Source organism: Panthera leo, chromosome A1 (genome assembly GCF_018350215.1).
Source record: "Panthera leo isolate Ple1 chromosome A1, P.leo_Ple1_pat1.1, whole genome shotgun sequence".
Classification (NCBI taxonomy): Eukaryota; Metazoa; Chordata; class Mammalia; order Carnivora; family Felidae; genus Panthera; species Panthera leo.
The window spans coordinates 128,603,639-128,622,632 of record NC_056679.1 but is presented as its reverse complement, the minus strand read 5'-3'; the positions used below and the strand labels follow the sequence as shown (position 1 = coordinate 128,622,632).

The window sequence follows — 18,994 nt, the reverse complement described above, 5'->3', positions numbered from 1 at the left end:
CAAAAGACCACATATTGTATAATTCCATCTCTATGAAATGTCAAGAAATAGGCTAATCTATAGAGACGGAAAGTAGATTAGTGGTTTTCTAGAGCAGAGGGTAGGGAGAAATGGGGAGTGCCTGCTATTGGGAATTGGGTTTCTTTTTGGGGTGATAAAAATACTCTAAAATTGATTTTGGTGATGATTGCACAACTCTGTGAATATACTAAAGACTGCTCAAGTACATACTTTGAATGAATTGTGTGGTATGTTAATTATAGCTCAATAAAGCTGTTATTTAAAAAAAGAATGATCCTCAAGTTCACTAACTTGGGCAGTTGGGTAGATTATATTGTCATTTACTAAGATAAAGAAAGGTTTAGGTGGGTGTTGAGTTAAATTTTAGATTTGTTAAATTTGAAGGATTCACAGGAAATCCAAATGAAGATAATCCTAAATAGATACCTGCTATTTAGGAAGGTAGTCTGCACTGAAAATACCATATAAGTGGCAGTTGAAGAGAAGAATGCATAGAACAAAACCATGAGGAAGACAAGGTTAATAAGACAAGAAAAGGAACAAACAAAGCCTGCAAAAGACAATGAAGAGGAGTGGCCAGAGAGTGTTAAGAGGAAAATGAGGACTATGTTGTATCATGGAAGCCTGCAGAAGAGATTGTTTTAAGGAAAATGCAGTATCCAGCTGTGTTTCATAATACTGACAGGTTAGGTAAGATGAAGACTATGCTTGATGACAGCAGGTATCAGTGATAACTGGAAGAGTAGTGTGAATTGGAGTAGTATAGATAAAAATAAGATTGTGCTGAGTCGAGAAATATGTGGGAGATAGGAAGTCAAAGATGGCCAAAATTTGGATTTGAAGAAGAAAGATTAATTAGGAGGAATATAGAATGAAAGGTTTTTGTTTTACTCTTAAGATGAAAGAATCATGGGGGCGCCTGGGTGGCTCGATTGGTTGAACATCGTACTTCAGCTCAAGTTGTGATTGATTAGTTTGTGAGTTCAAGCCCTGCATTGGGCTCTCTGCTGTCAGCATGGAGCCTGCTTCGGTTCCTCCGTGACCCCTCTCTCTGTGCCTCTCCTCCGCTCTTTCCCTCCCTTCTTCTCTCTCCCTCTCTCTCTCCCAAAAATAAACATTTAAACATTTTATATATATAAAAAGAGAATCATGAACATTTTTATTTATTTATTTTAAAATATTTTAATTTATTTTTGAGAGAGAGAGACAGAGTACGAGCAGGTAAAGGGCAGAGAGAGAGAGAGGGAGACACAGAATCTGAAGCAGGCTCCAGGCTCTAAGCTGTCAGCACAGAGCCCGATGTGGGGTTCAAACTCACGAACCATGAGATCATGACCTGAGCCGAAGTTGGACACTTAACTGCCTGAGCCACCCAAGCGCCCCAAATCATGAATATTTTTAAATGCTTTTGAGAATGAGCCAGTAGAAAGGGAGAGTTTATAGATATCTTGGAGATAGAGGAGATTATGTATAGAGCGAGATTTTTGACAGTGGTGAGGGGGATCTAAGCACAGGTGGGGATAGTAACTTTAAATATGAGAAAGGATGATTTTTCCATGATAACAGGAATGAAGAAGGAAAAAGGATAGATGGAAGCAAATGTGTTTGTGGGTTTGTTGATAAGACACTAAGAGAATTCTCATTGAATGACTTCTTGTTTTCTCTTTGTAATAAAAGGTCAGATTGCTGGTTAGAGTTGATCGAGTGGCCATGTTTGTGGAGAATGGAAGTTTGAAAGAGCTATGAATATTGCAGGGAATAGTATTAAAATATGGTAGGACTGGCAGTCAATACTGAAATCCCAGTTGAGGTGAATGATCTTTTATAGTGATGCCAGTTTGCCATACTAGAAGATTCTTTTCTCTTGGGTAGAGCAGAGGTCAGCTTACTAAGTAGCCCATAGGCCAGATCTGGGCTCATGGCCTCTTTTTGTAAAATAAAGCATTATTGCAACACATATTTGTTGTCTGTGGCCGCTTTGACACTACAATGACAGAAATGAGTAGTAGTTCTTAAACCCTAAAATATATACTACAGTGTGCTGATTACAGAAGAAGTTTGCTGACCTCTGGTGTAGATTGTCCTGGATATAGGTTCAAAGAAGGCAAACATTTAGTCATCCAGGGTTGAAGTTGAAGATATTGGCAGTTGAAGAATTGAACCTTGGAATCCAAGCTGAAGAAGGGGACAAAAAGCAAAGACAAGAGGAACTGATAGGAGTTCTGGGTTTTATTTCGGTGTCTTAGAAGTAGTTGGGAAAAATAAAGCTGAAAATGATGGAAGATTGTGGTCACATGTAACATACATGAAATGTATGATTTCAAAGGAAGAACAAATCTAGGTGATGAGGGTGTCTGGGGTGTGGGACTGAGAGGCAGAATACTGGCTAGATGACCTGTGTACATATTATGAAGTTTCCCTGAATAGAGTGGAGAAGAATCCCTGAATGGAGTGGAGAAGAAGATGGTGAGCCATTGGCTGTGTCTCCGTAATGTCTGGAATTTATTAGCAAAAAACAATTTTTCTCACTAAAGGGACAAGAGTGTTATAAAGACCAAAGGATTTAAAATTAATAGGTTTTGGGGCGCCTGGGTGGCTCAGTCGATTAGCGTCCGACTTCAGCTCAGGTCATGATCTCACAGTTCGTGAGTTCGAGCCCCGCGTCGGACTCCATGCTGACAGCTCAGAGCCTGGAGCCTGCTTCACATTCTGTGTCTCCCTCTCTCTCTGCCCCTTCCCTGCTCATGCTGTGTCTCTCTCTGTCTCAAAAATAAACATTAAAAAAAATAATATAATAAAACTAAATTAGATTAATCGGTTTTTTACTTAAAAAATTCTTATGCTTTAAGTCAAATAAATTGCTAACAGTCATTTAAAAATTACCGATAATCTGGGAATAAGTAAATAGAAAGTTAACTGCTTTTGTGATTATAATTAGAACTTAACTTTTTAAATGTCTTTTGATTATCAGACTGCAGATATATTTAATTTTGAAGAAACAGTTTATAGTCATCATATGTCTCCAGTTGCCACCAAGCACTGTTTGGTAGCAGGTTTGTACCTGTCCTTTTTTGCTTTTCAACGTATTGAAACTTGCTCCCTTTTAATACCTACTTCTGATTTGACATTTTAACCCAGGTGAATATCACAGTTCTTTAAAAAAAGAAAAAAGCTTAAGTATATGCCATTTTGACATTCAGTTTTACAGTTATTGTGTAAGTTGGGCACTGTGCTAGTGGCTAGGATTCAAAGATTAAGAAAGCACATTTCTATTCCCTGTGAAGTTACTTCTCACCCACCAAAGCTTCAAAGATTGTACATGAACAAATTTTAGCAACTTTTTAAATTCAACACAGTGCAAAAATGGAAATTATTCCTTTAATCTAAGACTGTTATTAAAATTAAACATCCATTTTTATGAAAGCACGTGCAACAAGAATTCTCATGTGTGAGAAAGAAAAAATGTTTTTCTGGTATCAGATACCAGGTCTCTGTGATTCTGTTATTTGTGTGGCATTGCATGAACATCTTCACCTCAAGATGCCAGTTAGCTGTTTCATCTGTGAAGAACAGTTGGACACTAACTTGTCTTTGAGGTCCACTCAGTCTGTGTCCAGAGTTTCTGATTGGAAGCATATCAGTACTATGGAAAAACTAAGGTATTAAAAAATAACTTGATATAATACAATAGCCTAGGATTATACATACATACACATTGCAGCAATACAAATTTCCTGGTTTTGATACTGTAGTATAGTTTTACCTCATATAACAACCATTGGAACAACAAGGGTGATAGGTACACAGGGTCTTTCTGTACTATCTTTGCAACTTCCCTTGAATCTATAATTACTTCACAATTAAATGTTAAAAAATAACACAATAATAGGGTTCTCCTTGTAGTAAGTTATAACTGCAATTAAATTTTCTAATTATAAGCATTAAAAATGATTTGAAGTATATCTTTAGCATACTTTTTTTAGATTTCTACATGGATGCAGTGAAAATGTCATGATTCATAACGGTAGCTTCTTATTTCCTTTTGGTGATGATTTATAATAAAATTATCTTAAACCATTTTTGTTTTTGTTTTTACAGTCGGTACTAGAGGGCCCAAAGTACAACTTTGTGACTTAAAGTCTGGATCCTGTTCCCACATTTTACAGGGTATTTTTTTTTAATTTGAAACAACAACTACTTTGAGTAAACCATTCAATAAAAAGAAACATTACTAACAATGTATTCTTTGTGGTTGACATGACTGATGTATTTTGTGCTAGTTGTTAAAAGTCAACAAGGAGATAAAGATCCTTCTGTGCATTATTCTTATAAAACTGAACTATTGAGGAGACATTTATATAAACAATGGCCATAGGGTAAGCTCAAAGGATATGGAAAGTCTAGCTGAAAACCTTGTCTTATTTCTGCATTTAAAAAATATATATATTTATGAAACTTATATTGGTACATTTGTGTTAAGAGCATTGTTTAATATTGTTCTGGCTAACTAAACATTCTTAATATTTGGGTACTTTTTTCCCCTTATTGCAACTATTTTAGAAAAAGGCAGTACAATAATCATTTTGGTTAACATATATTAATTTAAATATTTTTCCCACTTTTATCAGCATTAGACCATCTGATTCTAAACAATGAAAAGATGGGATGTAACTCAGAAATATATATTTTTATTTATCTCTAGAAGCACATAATATATCAAGAGAACTTGGTCAGATGGATAGCATTTGTTTTACATTTATAATGAATTTCTAATAATGTAAGGTAGATGAAAATATCTAGTTTGAATAGTTCACTTAGGCAAAAGTGAATTAAAATGCTGAAGTTATCCTATGAACTTATCACCTGTGCTTTCTAGAAAAAATTTTTTACATAAATGCTTTTTACAATCATGAATTTAGAAAACTTTTTCTATTACAACTTTCTGAAAAGTTAGAAACCATTTTTATTCTCTAGAATGTTTATCTTGAGTGGTTTGTTGCAGTGTTTTTTTGTTGTAGATAAAAGTAAATGAGCTTGAGATCTATCATTTATTAATGCCTTTACTTTCTAATCTAACAACTATTAAAAAAAAATACTCGCTTGCTCTGACCTTTCCAGTGCAAAACCAGGCCATTTATAATAAGTTACCATGTGTGAGAAATGCCCCCACAGACTTCATGTTAATATTTAAACAGATTATAAAAGTGAAAAAGTGATGATCATATCAATTTATTTTTAATAGTCTTTATTTTCTTCAAAATCAGAGATATTTAAATTACAGTGTATCTTTTGATTTTTCAAGTATTTTATAGGACGTTTCATACGATTGTATTTGCAGGTCACAGACAAGAAATATTGGCAGTTTCTTGGTCGCCACGTTGTGAATATATCTTGGCAACTGCAAGGTAACATGCAAATTATTTGGTTTCAAAGTTCATAGTTAATGATAAGAATTTTGAGAACACTATTTATATGAGATGTATATTTATTTGTTAATTAGGTCCTTAAAATAATTGAGTTTTTATGTCATATCACCATAAGAAATCTTCCTTTGCATCACTGTCTATCTTGAAGGTGCTCACCCTTTAAGTCAGAGAAAACAAGAAAATCTCTGTAGCAATGCAAATCTACTAGTATTACCTATAAAACAACTGTGTTGTGTCATTTTTTTCTACAAAAGTATAAGACTATTAATTTAAAAATAATAACATTTCTATTCATTTCCTTTAATACAGAATTATTTTGAATCTGATTCAACATTTATTTGTTGATTCAATTTGCTAATATTTAATAACTGCCTACCCTATACCAAGCAGTTTAGTTCCCGGAGAAGCTTCTGTTAATAGTTTGCAGAATGTAATGTTGAAATCTGTGCTTTCTGGGGGCACCCGGGTGGCTCAGTTGGTTAAGCATCTGACTTTGGCTCAGGTCATGAACTCATGGTTTGTGAGTTCAAGCCCCAGCTTGGAACCTGGATCCTGCTTCAGATTCTGTGTCTCCATTTCTCTCTGCCCCTCCCCTGCTCACCCTCTGTGTGTGTGTGTGTGTGTGTGTGTGTGTGTGTGTGTGTGTGTGTGTCTCAAAAATAAATAAATGTTAAAAGAAAATTAAAAAAAAAAAAGAAATCTGTGCTTTCTGAAGTAGAACAAGTCTAGGATGTGGCTGTAACAAGGCTGGCTAATGAGGTGTGAAGGTGGGGGGCTAGGTGCTGGTGGGTCCATACTAAGGTGGATTTCTGTTGTTTATGCCTAATTTGGTTTTCCTCAACTCATAGGGAAGCTAAGAAAGAGGCTTTCAATTCTCAGAGTACACCAGAAATTTGAATCAGTATGAGATGGACCTAGTAATTGGCGTTAGGAACCAGATATGTCCAAATCTTACCTGTTTCAGAAAATACTTAAATCCTCAGACTCATCCCATTGCAGACCTTCTCCAGCTGTAAAGAAAGAAAACCATTTTGAAAATGGGAAATGCTAGCTTTTTGCTTGCTATTCTAATCAGCTAGGTTTGATGGTGATCTGTGAAAAGAATCAAGATTATAGGAAGATTTAAGCCTTGTATCTATGTAAAAAAAAAAAAGATTTGTAAGTTAGAAATAGGCTTTAAAAATGCATTGAGGGGTTTTTTTAAGTGTATTATTTATTTTGAGAGACAGAGAGAGAGAAAGAGAATCCCAAGCAGGCTCCGTGCTATTAGCTCAGAGCCCAATGTGGGGTGTGATCCATGAACCATGAGATCATGACCTGAGCTGAAATCAAGAGTTGGATACCTAACTGATTGAGCCACTCAAGTACCCCTATAAAATTCATTGTATTGCTTTTTCTAATTAAAGGGGCTTGGATAAACCCAATGGGTTAGAATATTGTTGAGGTCTCTTTTGAGAACATGATAGCATCAGTTAAACTAATTTACATTTTCTTTAGGTGTAGTTTAGAAGCTGAAATTGATGGGGCACCTGGGTGACTCAGTTGATTGAGAGTTCGATTCTTGATGTCGGCTCAGGTCATGATCTCTCAGTTTGTGAGTTCAAGTCCTGTATTGGGCTCCACACTGACAGTGCAGAGCCTGCATGGTATTGTCTGTCTGTCTGTCTCTCTCTCTCTCTCTCTCTCTTTCCTCCCCCCTCCCCTGCCTACGAACTCTCTCTCTCAAAATAAATAAATAAACTTAAAAAAAAAATACAGATCTTTAAAAGAAGCTGAAATTGATGTGTGATCATGGTATTTTGCCTTTCTTCTTTTCACTTACTTGAGATAAATACAAGGGTCTGATATCTAAGAGATATTAAATTTAGTTCTTGAATATGTGGCAAAGATAGATTTGGGTATACGAAACCAAATATAAATATATTGTCATTATCCACCTTAATTTTTTCATAAAACAGGAAACACCAGATTCATGCCAAATGAACTCTTAAACAAAAGTAAAATTAGTTACCTGCTTGATTGTCAGAAAACATTTGAATAACAAACAGAAAAGATGTAGTAACAAACTTGCTAAGGAACCAGCTCCAAAGCTGTCCAGTTTTGGAGGAGGAACATGATCATAAAAATTCAGTCCAGCAGAATTCCAGCAGAATTCAGTCCTCGTGATGTAAAAAAGTTTACCTTTTTTTTTCTATGTTTTTCACTGCTTTTTGCTACTATTGACTTTGAATATTAGATGAAAAGGCAAAATACAACAACCCAAATATACAAATATATTTGCACTGATATACTGAGACCTCTGTGTGCCATAATACTGGAAAGGTTAGGTGCAAGAGTAGTCACTGTCCTACCTTTATATGTCAGTGTAACATTTATTTCTTCTTAGTGCTGACAGCAGAGTAAAATTATGGGATGTCAGGAGAGCATCAGGATGTTTATTTACTCTTGATCAGCATAATGGAAAAAAGTCACAAGCTGTTGAATCAGGTAATGAAGAATACATTAATATAGAAACATGCTAATGATAGTATGTTTATATTGAAAATTTTGAATTGAAACTAATTAATGTCTCTTGACAAATTATAAATCTTATGATTTAGAAAAAGTCAAAAGTCATTCATAGTAAATCCATTTCTAAATGTACATAACTAAATCACGATTGTTTTTCTTCAAGATACAAAGAAGCAGGACATTTCATCTCCTAAATTTTCAAATGCAGAAACTTTTCTGAATTAGTTACTTTTGTTTTTTTCCTCTAGTGAGGTCAGCTAATACAAATTCAGTGCCCCTTAGGAAGCTACAGTAAATTGAAGGAATAGTAACATTTTGGGACTGTTGTATGAGAATAAAATTTGCAAGTTGTGTTAAATGTGTCAGCTGCTATCCAGGTGACAAAGTACCTCAGTTGCATTTTTATGATAGAATTTAATATCTTTATGGGATAAAATTCTGATTCAGAATTAGTTCCAGACTAGAAAAATCTTAGAATGAACTATATACAATTTTATGATTGTTTTAATAATCTTTGTAATTAAATTAAGCTATTGAGAATTATGCTTTCTCAAAGTTGATCATTTTGACAGCAATACAAATTTTGGTTGAAACTAGAAGAGGTATTCTTTCCCTATTAAAGTTTTTTGTTTTTTTAGGGGCACCTGGGTGGCTCAATCGGTTAAGCGTCCGACTTTGGCTCAGGTCATGATCTCATGGTTCATGAGTTCGAGCCCTACATCAGGCTCTGTACTGACAACTCAGAGCCTGGAGTCTGCTTTGGATTCTGTGTCTCCCTCTCTCTCTGCTCCTCCCCTGCTTGTGCTCTCTCTTTCTCTCTCTCTCAAAAATAAATAAACATTAAAAAAAAAACTCGGGGGTTCCTAGCTCACTCAGTCAGTTGAATGTCCCACTTTGGCTCAGGTCATGATTTCACCCCTCATGAGTTTGAGCCCTATGTCGGGCTCTGTGCTGACAGCTCACAGCCTGGAGCCTGCTTTGGATTCTGTGTCTCCCTCTCTCTGCCCTCCCTGTTTGCGCTTTCTCTTTCTCTCTCTCTCAAAAATAAACATTTTTTTTAAAAAAAAGTATTTTTAATTGTAAATACTAGTATTATTGATTTTTAATAGTCCATGGAGTGATTTTTAGATTAAAAATAGAATTAGTATAAAAGAAATTTGAAAAGTGTTTAATTTAAAATTTTAATGTCAGGGGGCGCCTGGGTGGCTCAGTCGGTTGAGCGTCCGACTTTGGCTCAGGTCATGATCTCACGGTTTGTGAGTTCGAGCCCCGCATCGGGCTCTGTGCTGACATCTCAGAGCCTGAAGCCTGCTTCGGATTCTCTGTCTCCCTCTCTCTCTGCCCCTAACCCACTCGCATTCTGTCTCTGTCTCTCTCAAAAGCAAATAAACATTAAAAAAATTAAAAAATAAAATAAAATAAAATTTTAATGTCAGGCTATGCATTTAATTGAGTTTGATAGCACAGCTTACTTTCTTAAGAAAAATTATATTTGGCAATATAATTATATTTGGCAATATATATTTTCCTTTTTGGTTTTCCTGTTTTTCTCTATTTTTGTGGTTCTAATTTATATAGCTTATTGTATTCAAATAATCCACAGGGATGAATAATTTGAAACATAATCAACTTGTATATTTTAAGCAATTCAGAGAGTTGTCCTATATTAATATGTTTAAATAACTGTATCATGAAGCATTAAGTGTGTCCTGAATACAAGAACTGATTAACTGAATTGTATTTTTCATTGCAGCAAACACTGCTCATAATGGGAAAGTTAATGGCTTATGTTTTACAAGTGATGGGCTTCACCTCCTTACTGTTGGTACAGATAATCGAATGAGACTCTGGAATAGTTCCAATGGAGAAAACACACTAGTAAGAGATTTTAAGTATCTCCAACCTTTTGAATACAAATTGAAAAAATGGATCTGTGACATACACTTAATGTTCTTCTGTAGATTTAATTCTTTTCTTATCTCTGAATCACAGTTTTCTTTTTATATTTTTCCATTACGTGAACTAATAACACAAGACAACCCACCCTACTACCCTCCCACCACATTCTCCCCATTTAGTGGAGAATTACTGCTCTACTGAGCCACTGTGCATAATGGGAGTGTGCCATAACTCTCAGGTATGTTGGAGAAGAAAAGATTGAGAACAATTGATATAAATTAAACTTATAAGATTAAATAGTCTAATTTTATACTATATATGACTTGTAAACACAGCCTAAAATGAATGTTATAGTACCAGAACATATAGTACTTTAATATTAGAATAAATGTATTTTAAATGTCCTAGATTCTTACTTGGTATTTAATTTCTAATAGTTTTTTAAAATTTATATTATGGGTCTTACCAGGTATCCCTGTGGTTTATTAACTTTGAGAATAAGCTAATAAGTTTGTTATTTGGTGGTAATAGTAGTAGGTAATATTTATTAAGAGCTTATATGTCAGATACTGTGCTAATAAAAATTAACATTTAATATATGTGCTGAAGCATATAGGGTCTTATTTAATCATCACATCAATATTATGAAAGTAGTTACTGTTAAAATTCCCATTTTACACATGAGAAAATGAGACATAAATGGATACATAACTAGTGTGAGTTAAAACAGCTAAAAAACAACAGAACTTGACTCTAGGTTCCACTCCTATTGCAACAATGAATTACGAAACCCTTTAAAGCATTTATCTAATGCTTTAAGGTAGGTATTGGTATTAATCATATTGCTTTCTTTTCTTTTTTTTGTTTTTAATTTCATTTATTAATTTAAGTAATCTTTACACCCAACATGGGGCTCAAACTCAAGACCCCAAGATCAAGAATCACATGCTCTTCCAACTGAGCCAGCCAGGTGCCCCATTCCATATTTCTTTATTTAATCATCCTTTCTAACTAATTCTCTTTCAGATACTCTAGGTACCACTTTTATTACTAAATTATAATTTAACTATAAGATCAAAATTGTTTACACTAGATTGCTAATCTCTCATGTGCTTTAGGAAGTACTTCTGCTTCTGCATCATATCTCAGACTAGAAACTCAGGCATTGCAAACTTTAATTTAAAATCTTCCATTCATTATACTGGTACCATGTTTCTAATCAGGTCACACCTTTCTTTTCTCAGTTTATTCATTTGTTTAATAAATATTAAGTACTTCTTTTCCAGGCAGTATTATACAGCAGCAGACAAAACATAGGAGAGTCCTATCCTCAAGGAATTTTAATTCTAGGGAGAGGAAGACAGACATCTAACCATCACTCAATAAATAGGTGGATGGATAAAATATATTATAGCTGTAGCAAGTGCTATGAAGAAAAGCAAAGCAAAGCAAGGCAAGTAGCATAGAAAGTATTGGGAGGTTGGAGTTGCAGTTTTACATAGGGCAGTCAGAGTATGTCTCTCTCAGAAGATGATGACATTTGGCCTGAAGGAAATGAAGGAATGCGCCATCAGATATCTGGAAAGGAGAGCATTCCAGGCTGCGGAAGGAAGAAAATACAAAGACTGTGAGGCAGAAGCATGCTTGGGATACCCAGGGAACATCTAAGAGGCTCTTGTGTTGAAATAGAGGAAGCAAGGAGGAGAACAATAGGAGATGAGGAACAGAAGAAACAGGCACCAGATGATATAGGCTTAGAGGCCTTTGTAAGGGCTTAGGCTTTTTCTCTGGGTGAAATAGAAAGCCACTAAAAGCCTTTGAGTGAAGAAGTGATAGGGTCACTTTGGAAAGGTAGGTTGGCATGTGCATCAAAGGTGAATGTGATAAGTATAAATGGTATTGAGTATATATATAAAAATTGTTAATATGATTTTATTCCATTTTCTCTCCTTGAAGATGATACTCAGACCTTATAGGTTTTTGCTAGCAAGTCCATTTCATGAATAGTGTGTTTAGAATGTAATACATTTTAAAATTGACTTGATGTAAGTAAAAGATGACTAGAGTAGTCCAGAAACTCACCTTCAGAGGACGACTGGGGACATTGATCCCAGGAAAAGCAATTCTCAGAGGAAACACGCTGTTTTCAAATATTTAAACATGGTCCGACAGAATTGGAAACCAGTTTTAGTCCTGCTATTTAGTAATTTGGGACATTAGTCAGTTTGTTTAAGGTGACATTATGAAGGACTATGGTAAGAGTTTCAGTGTCTCCATCTTGTAAAGAGGGGTTATTATGTACCTAAACAATAATTTTAGGGATACTAAAAGAATGTCAAAAGTAGTACTGTACCTGTTAAATAGTAGGTATACCATAAATAACTATTTTTATTGTATCATATTGCCTTATTAGGACCCTTGTTAGTTTTGAAAAGATATATATGGATTGTGTCCATTGGCAACAATAGAATTTGTACCATTGACGTACTTTGATAGTACTCTTAATGGTATAACCTCTTCACCCATTGTATGCTTTTATGAATTCAATAATTCATCACTTACATACAACACCCAGTGCTCATCATAACAAGTCCCCTCCTTAGTACCCATCACCCATCTAGTCTATCTCCCACTCACCTTCCTCCATCAACTTTCATTTTTTTCTCAATTGTTAAGAGTCTCTTATGGTTTGTTTCTCTCTCCTGTTCCTCCCACCTCTCCTCATATCTATTTTGTTTCTTAAATTCCACATATGAGTGAAATCATGTGGTATTTGTCTTTCTCTGAGTGACTTATTTTGCTTAGCTTAGGACATTCTAGCTCCATCTATGTCATTGCAAATGGCAAGATTTCATTCTTTTTGATGACTAATATTTCATTGTCTGTGTGTGTGTGTGTGTGTGTGTGTGTGTGTGTGTGTGTACCACATCTTTATCCATTTATCAGTCAATGGAAAGTCAATTTGAGCTTTCTCCATGGTTTGGCTATTGTTAATAATGGTGCTATAAACATTGGAGTTTGTGTGCCCCTTTGAATCTGTATTTTTTATCTTTCAGGTAAATCTTTGTTTTTTCTTTTGCTTCCCTTTTGTTCTTAAGAGGGATTCATCTTTTACATCTCCATTATCCTTTTGCTCTTCAGTAGATACTTCTAAATCTTAAAAATGAGTATCAAGATAAAAGACATAAGTTAAATAAGAAAAGTTTATTTAATCTACTCCTAACCTTAAGGTTGTAAATACATTTGTTTTCTTCAGAAAATTCTGAAGCTTATTTTTAATTTTTATTTTTTTTAAGTTTATTTATTTATTTTGAGAGAGAAAGAGCAGGGAAGGGGCACAGAGAGAGGGAGAGAGAGAGAATCCTAAGCAGGCTCCATACTGTGAGCATAGAGCCTGACTCAGGGCACAAATTCAAGAACCATGAGACCTGAGCCAGAAGCATGAGTTGGCAGCTTAACTGACTAAGCCACCTTGGTGCCCCTGAAGCTTATTTTTTAATGTGGTCTTTAGAGTAATTTTCTTTACTTTTGATTTGGGGATTAGATACTCTACTTCTTCAGAGATACTTTTCATCCTCTTCCCCATTGTGACTAACAGCTCTGGACCTACCTCAATAGCTTTTGCTGCTTTTGTTTTGTAATGTGATATATAAAAACCACATTGTCACATTTTCCACTCTTTCAATCCAGCTGTGAGTAACATTTTTGGGAAATAATTCTTGTGATAAATTATAAGCAGTATTAAATGTATAAGGATTCTGAGAAAGTGAAGAAATTTTTACTTAAAATATTTTTTAAAAAATTAAATTTTAAAAAGACAGGGGCACCTGGGTGGCTCAGTTGGTTAAGGTATGCTGACAGCTCAGAACCTGGAGCCTGCTTCAGATTCTGTGTCTCCCTCTCCATTTGCCCCTCCCCACTCATGCTCTCTATCTCTCAAAACCAAATAAACATTGGAAAAAAATTTTTTTAATTTTAAAAAGATATATAAGTGCATGCTTCAAGTAGATATATTATTACTTATATCTTCTGTACAAATACTATCGTGAACCTAGGTTTATTAATTAAAGATTAATTTCTTATTTTTAATAAAAATGAGATTAAAAATCGAAATTCTCATGTTTTCTTCTAATACCTTAATGGATTATTTTGCAGGCTTCTTGAGGTGTGTGAACTGTACTCTGGAAACCATTGCCTTAGAGAACATAACAAATACTTATAGGGAAAATTTACAGAGAGACAGCTTTTGGCACAGCAAAAGAACAAAAAATTTATAGTAGCTATTCCTGTGTTGAATGTTTTAGATAGTGGTATTATCATTCACTAATACCAATGTCTAAAACTGGGAATCTATCCTTTATTCTTCCCTGCTCTTTATCCCACCTATTAAATCAATTAGACATCCTCTTAGTTCTTCCTTCTTCATTTTTTTTCATATCTGTCTTCCCTTCCTGCCTCACTCTGGGCCCTCATGATTACTCCATTTAATTACTCTAACATTCTAACTTGTCCCAAATTTATCTCCCAGTGGAAGTCTTTCATTGTTTCCTCAGTGCTTACAGGTTATTAAAACCGAATGCTTTTGCCTGTTGCACACAAAGCCTTCATAAGTTGTATCTGCTAACTCACCAGCTTTATATCTTGCCACTTTCCCATTTTTTTTCTCTGTCCATACTGAACTACTTAGAGGTCTTAAAAAATACCTTGCTCTCTTGCTTTTCCATTCTGCTGTACAAACTCCAGACCTTGCTTTGGAATACTGTTCTCCTTCCTGTCCTGTTTCTCAGATTTCAGGGTTCATCTCAGGCACAACTTCTCCTTAACTCCTCTAGTCTTGCTTAGATGTCTTCAAGTACCCAGTGCTCACTTATATTAGAATGCATTGTGATCATCACTTAATGGAATGAAGGAAAAATAATTTAAAACATTGCGGCATAGTGGTTTTTGATTAGTGTAGTCTAGATTCACTTTCTGATTCTGTCATTTGCTGGCCCAAAGACTTATGAGATGCTGACTATCTCATAGTATTGTTTTGAGTATTAAATGAAATAACACATGTAAAACATTTAGCACTTTGATATTTACAGCAAATGTTGATGTTCAGTAAATGTTACCTATCATTATTATGATTATGCTGATCATTGTTTAATAATAAAATGAGCTGCCTTGTGATGGAGTCTGTATCACTACAGGTATTCATTTAGTGACCAGATGTATGTTTCCTGGAACAATAAAAGGGATTCATAAGATAGGGAATTGGATTTGCCATCAGCCTGTCCAAAGTCCCATATCATCCTCCCCTATCAAAATCTTTTCAAAGTCTGTATGTATCACCTTTAACACATCATAGCCAAAAGTAGCCTCTTCCTCTACAGTACTTTCATAATAATAGACATCATGCTATTTATCAAACATTGCTTTTTATAGTAAGCATACATAGTCATAAAATGGGAACTTTAGACAGTCACCTAGAATAATGTATGACACGTAGTAAGCAATAGTAAATGATAGATTCCTCCTTTCCTTAACCTGTTATTAGAACTTTATTCCACAGGTATTGAAAATTTGGTAATTCCAAATTATCATCAAAATATGTATCAAAATATTGATAATTTTTAGTCCACAAGTGATTTGACCGTAGCAGTGATTTATGAAGATTGATGGGATAGTAAGTTGCAGAATGGTTTGGAATGGGGACACCTAAGAAGAAAGAGGTGTCAGAGAGCTGGTTCAATCTTTGTACCTCATTCATCACTTCCCAGTTCATATTTGAGAAGGAATATAGTTAGGTAGGTCATCTGATGAATGTGAATAAGGTCATCACAGTCAAGCAGTTCAGAATTTTTCTAGCAGGAACAGAGAGTTTGTAGTTGAGAAGATGTGTGGTTTTTTTTCCCCACACTCCTTCTATACATGCAACTATTTGTAGAATGACACTATATTCTATGAACCGTTGCACCTATATGATCAAAGACACAAATGAGAGAATGTTGTACTTTTAAATATATATAGGAATTAATAAATCTAGGGACTTACTGGATACCTTTATGTTCTAGGTGTTCTCATATGTGTTATTTCATCTGGTTTTTCACAGTAACTCTGGTAAATGATGTTATTTCTATTTAACAGATTAGAGTAATGAAACTTGGAGGCTAAATCATTCATTAGCCTCCATTATAATCATTCATTATCATTATAATCATTCATTATCATTACTCATAATGGGCAAAAAAAGAAAAAAAGGAGAGAGAGAGAGAAAAAGAAAAGGTGACAGGGGGTTGGGTAATGGAGTGGGTTTCTACAACCCAAGTCTCCAGACTATAAGTTTAATATTCTAATGTTTCATTTTGCCACTGCTGTGGTGGGATAGCTGAAGGTGTATGCTCATCTCTGTCACATGTGAACCTGAAGGGTGGGTGAGGCAAGTGTGGTATCCACATATTATCAGCACATGTCCATTTGGACCTCAGTATTTGTTAATATAGAAGTATACACACACACGCACACACACACACACACGCACACACACACACACACACACACACACACACTCCCAACTAACCTTTCTGAAAAGAGAAAAAGGTAAATTACTGCCTGTCTAAACCCTAGTATTAACTATAGGAAAGGGAGACATAGGTGATCTTCATGCTCATAATTCTCAAATGATTAGCTACTCATTTTATACCTACCCTAAACTGCTAAATCTAAATTATCAGCAGGAAGTAAACCTATCAATTTCTTTTTTTTTTAATGTTTATTTTTTATTTATTTTTGAGAGAGAGAGTGAGAGTGAGTGAGTGTATGGGGGAGAGGCAAGGAGAGAGGGAGACACAGAATCTGAAGCAGGCTCCAGGCTCCAAGCTGTCAGCACAGAGCCCGATGTGGGGCTTGAACTCACGAACCATGAGATCATGATCCAGGCCGAATTCGGACACTTAACTGACTGAGCCACCCAGGTGCCCCCTGACTATCAATTTCTTTAGCCCAAAGCTTCTCACATTTTGATGAGCCTATAGGTTACCCAGGGATCTTGTTAACATGAGGATTCTAGTACAGTAGGATTGGGATAGGAGCTGAAAGTTCGCATTTCCAATTGCTGAGGAGATGCGGATGTTGTTGGGTTTGCACCTTTGGCATATAGTTGCAGAATTTTAATTTTTGTCCTAAATCCATAATTATTTATATAGAGTTGCAGTTGTATACACACTGTGTTCTCTGCTTTTTTTACACATGAGTTTTATCCTTATTTCCGGCATATTTTTCATAATTATGGTTTTTAATTACTATATAAACTGAAGGTTTGTTATAACATTATTAGGGATTTACATCTATTTTTAGTTATTTTTGCCATTCTAGATAATGCTGCTTTGAATTCCTCTGGGCATATAGGTTTTTGCTGTTTAATTATTTCCCTAAGATAAATTCCCAGGAGTAGTTTCTTGGTCAAATGGTAAGAATATCTTTCTTGCTTAATGGGTACAGAATTTCAGTTTTGCAAGATGAGAGTTCTAGGGATTGATGATGATGGTTGCACAAGAATGTGAATGTAATGTCACTTAACTGTACACTTAAACATGGTTAAGATGGCAAATTTTATGCTGTATGTACTTCACCACAATTAAAAATGTTTTGAAATAGGGGCACCTGGGTGGCTCAGTCAATTAAGTGTGAGACTTCGGTTCAAGTCATGATCTCACAGTTTCTGGGTTTAAGCCCCACATCGGGCCTTCTGCTATTTGCACGGAGCCTGTTTCGGATCCTCTGTCTCACTCTTTCTCTGCCCCTTTCCTGCTCTCTCTCTCTCTACCCTTCCCCTGCTCGCTCGCTCTCTCTCTCAAAAATAAATAAAACGTTAAAAAAATGTTTTAAAATAAAAAGGTGATTCCCCACCCCACCCCCCATAAAGAACATTTTGTATTTTGTTGCATAATAAATCGTTTGGCCTTTTAGAAGAAATAGCCTAATTACAGTGCCACCAACATGTTTATCTCACTTGTAACAGTATGCAGTATTTTGTGGTTTCTTTTTTTTTTTTTTTTTTTAATTTTTTAATGTATATTTATTTTTTGAGAGAGAGGGAGACAGAGCATGAGCAGAGGAGGGGCAGAGAGAGAGGGAGACACAGAATCCGAAGCAGGCTCCAGGCTCTGAGCTGTCAGCACAGAGCCCAAAGTGGGGCTGAAACTCACAGATCGCAAGATCATGACCTGAGCCAAAGTCCGACGCTCAACTAACTCAGCCACCCAGGCACCCCTAGTTCATGGTTTCTGGAAATGTTTGCTAAATCATAAAATGATTATTCAAGGTTGCCTTAATTTGCATTTTATTTCTGTTCTGGCTTAACATTTGATTTTGTGGATTTTTTTTTTACTATTTGTATTTTCCTCTTATGTGAAATGTACATTTATGTCATTGGCCCTTGTTTCTATTAGGACATTGATCATTTTCTTTAGATTTAATACAGCCCTTTCTGTTGTATGTTATAATATTTTAAGTAAATATTTCTTCTAGTCTTTGGTTGTCTTTTTAATTCAGATTTAAGAAATGAGTAATGCTATGATTTTACATCCTACAGGTAAACTATGGAAAAGTTTGTAATGACAGTAGAAAAGCATTGAAATTCACTGTCTCCGATGGCTGCAGTTCAGAATTTGTTTTCGTGCCATATGGTAGCACCATTGCTGTTTATACAATTTACTCAGGAGAACAGATAACTATGCTTAAGGGACATTATAAAAGTGTTGACTGCTGTGTATTTCAGTCTCATTTCCAGGTAAGAATGTTACTTAAGGGAATTTAAAATGTTCAGTTAGCTAGCTTGCTAGGCTAGTTGTATATAAAAGAGTAAATTGTGATTTCAGTCTGAGGAATTATACTTTTAATCCACATTTGAGCTAGGGTTTATGTAATAGAGGATAATATAGGATAAATTTTTAGATAGTATGGGATATTTGTATGAGTCAATATAATATTGTGCAACTTGACTGAAATAAGTCTTTTCTTCTGCATATGGGCTCCATTTATTTGGCAGATGAAAATCTCTAGCAAATTAAAATAATGTCTTACAGGCAGTCTTTTGGGAAAAGCTGTAATACACGTGTCTAATCGCAAAATATAGTTTTTGTATCTTGATTTAT

At 35.1% G+C, this 18,994-nt stretch overlaps 1 protein-coding gene across 5 annotated transcripts in view; it reads left to right on the top strand.

Moving 5' to 3' along the window:
• Nucleotides 1–18,994, top strand: part of ERCC8 (ERCC excision repair 8, CSA ubiquitin ligase complex subunit) — a 62,029-nt gene that overhangs the window by 27,485 nt on the left and 15,550 nt on the right. For 4 of the 5 annotated variants that reach the window (XM_042939720.1, XM_042939740.1, XM_042939747.1 and 1 more), the window contains exons 5-10: nt 2,993–3,074; nt 4,120–4,188; nt 5,360–5,426; nt 7,834–7,934; nt 9,712–9,836; nt 18,433–18,630. In XM_042939720.1, the coding sequence (XP_042795654.1) occupies nt 2,993–3,074; nt 4,120–4,188; nt 5,360–5,426; nt 7,834–7,934; nt 9,712–9,836; nt 18,433–18,630 (642 nt within the window). The remainder of the gene's footprint in view (nt 1–2,992; nt 3,075–4,119; nt 4,189–5,359; nt 5,427–7,833; nt 7,935–9,711; nt 9,837–18,432; nt 18,631–18,994) is intronic. The other variant, XM_042939730.1, reaches the window with a different exon arrangement.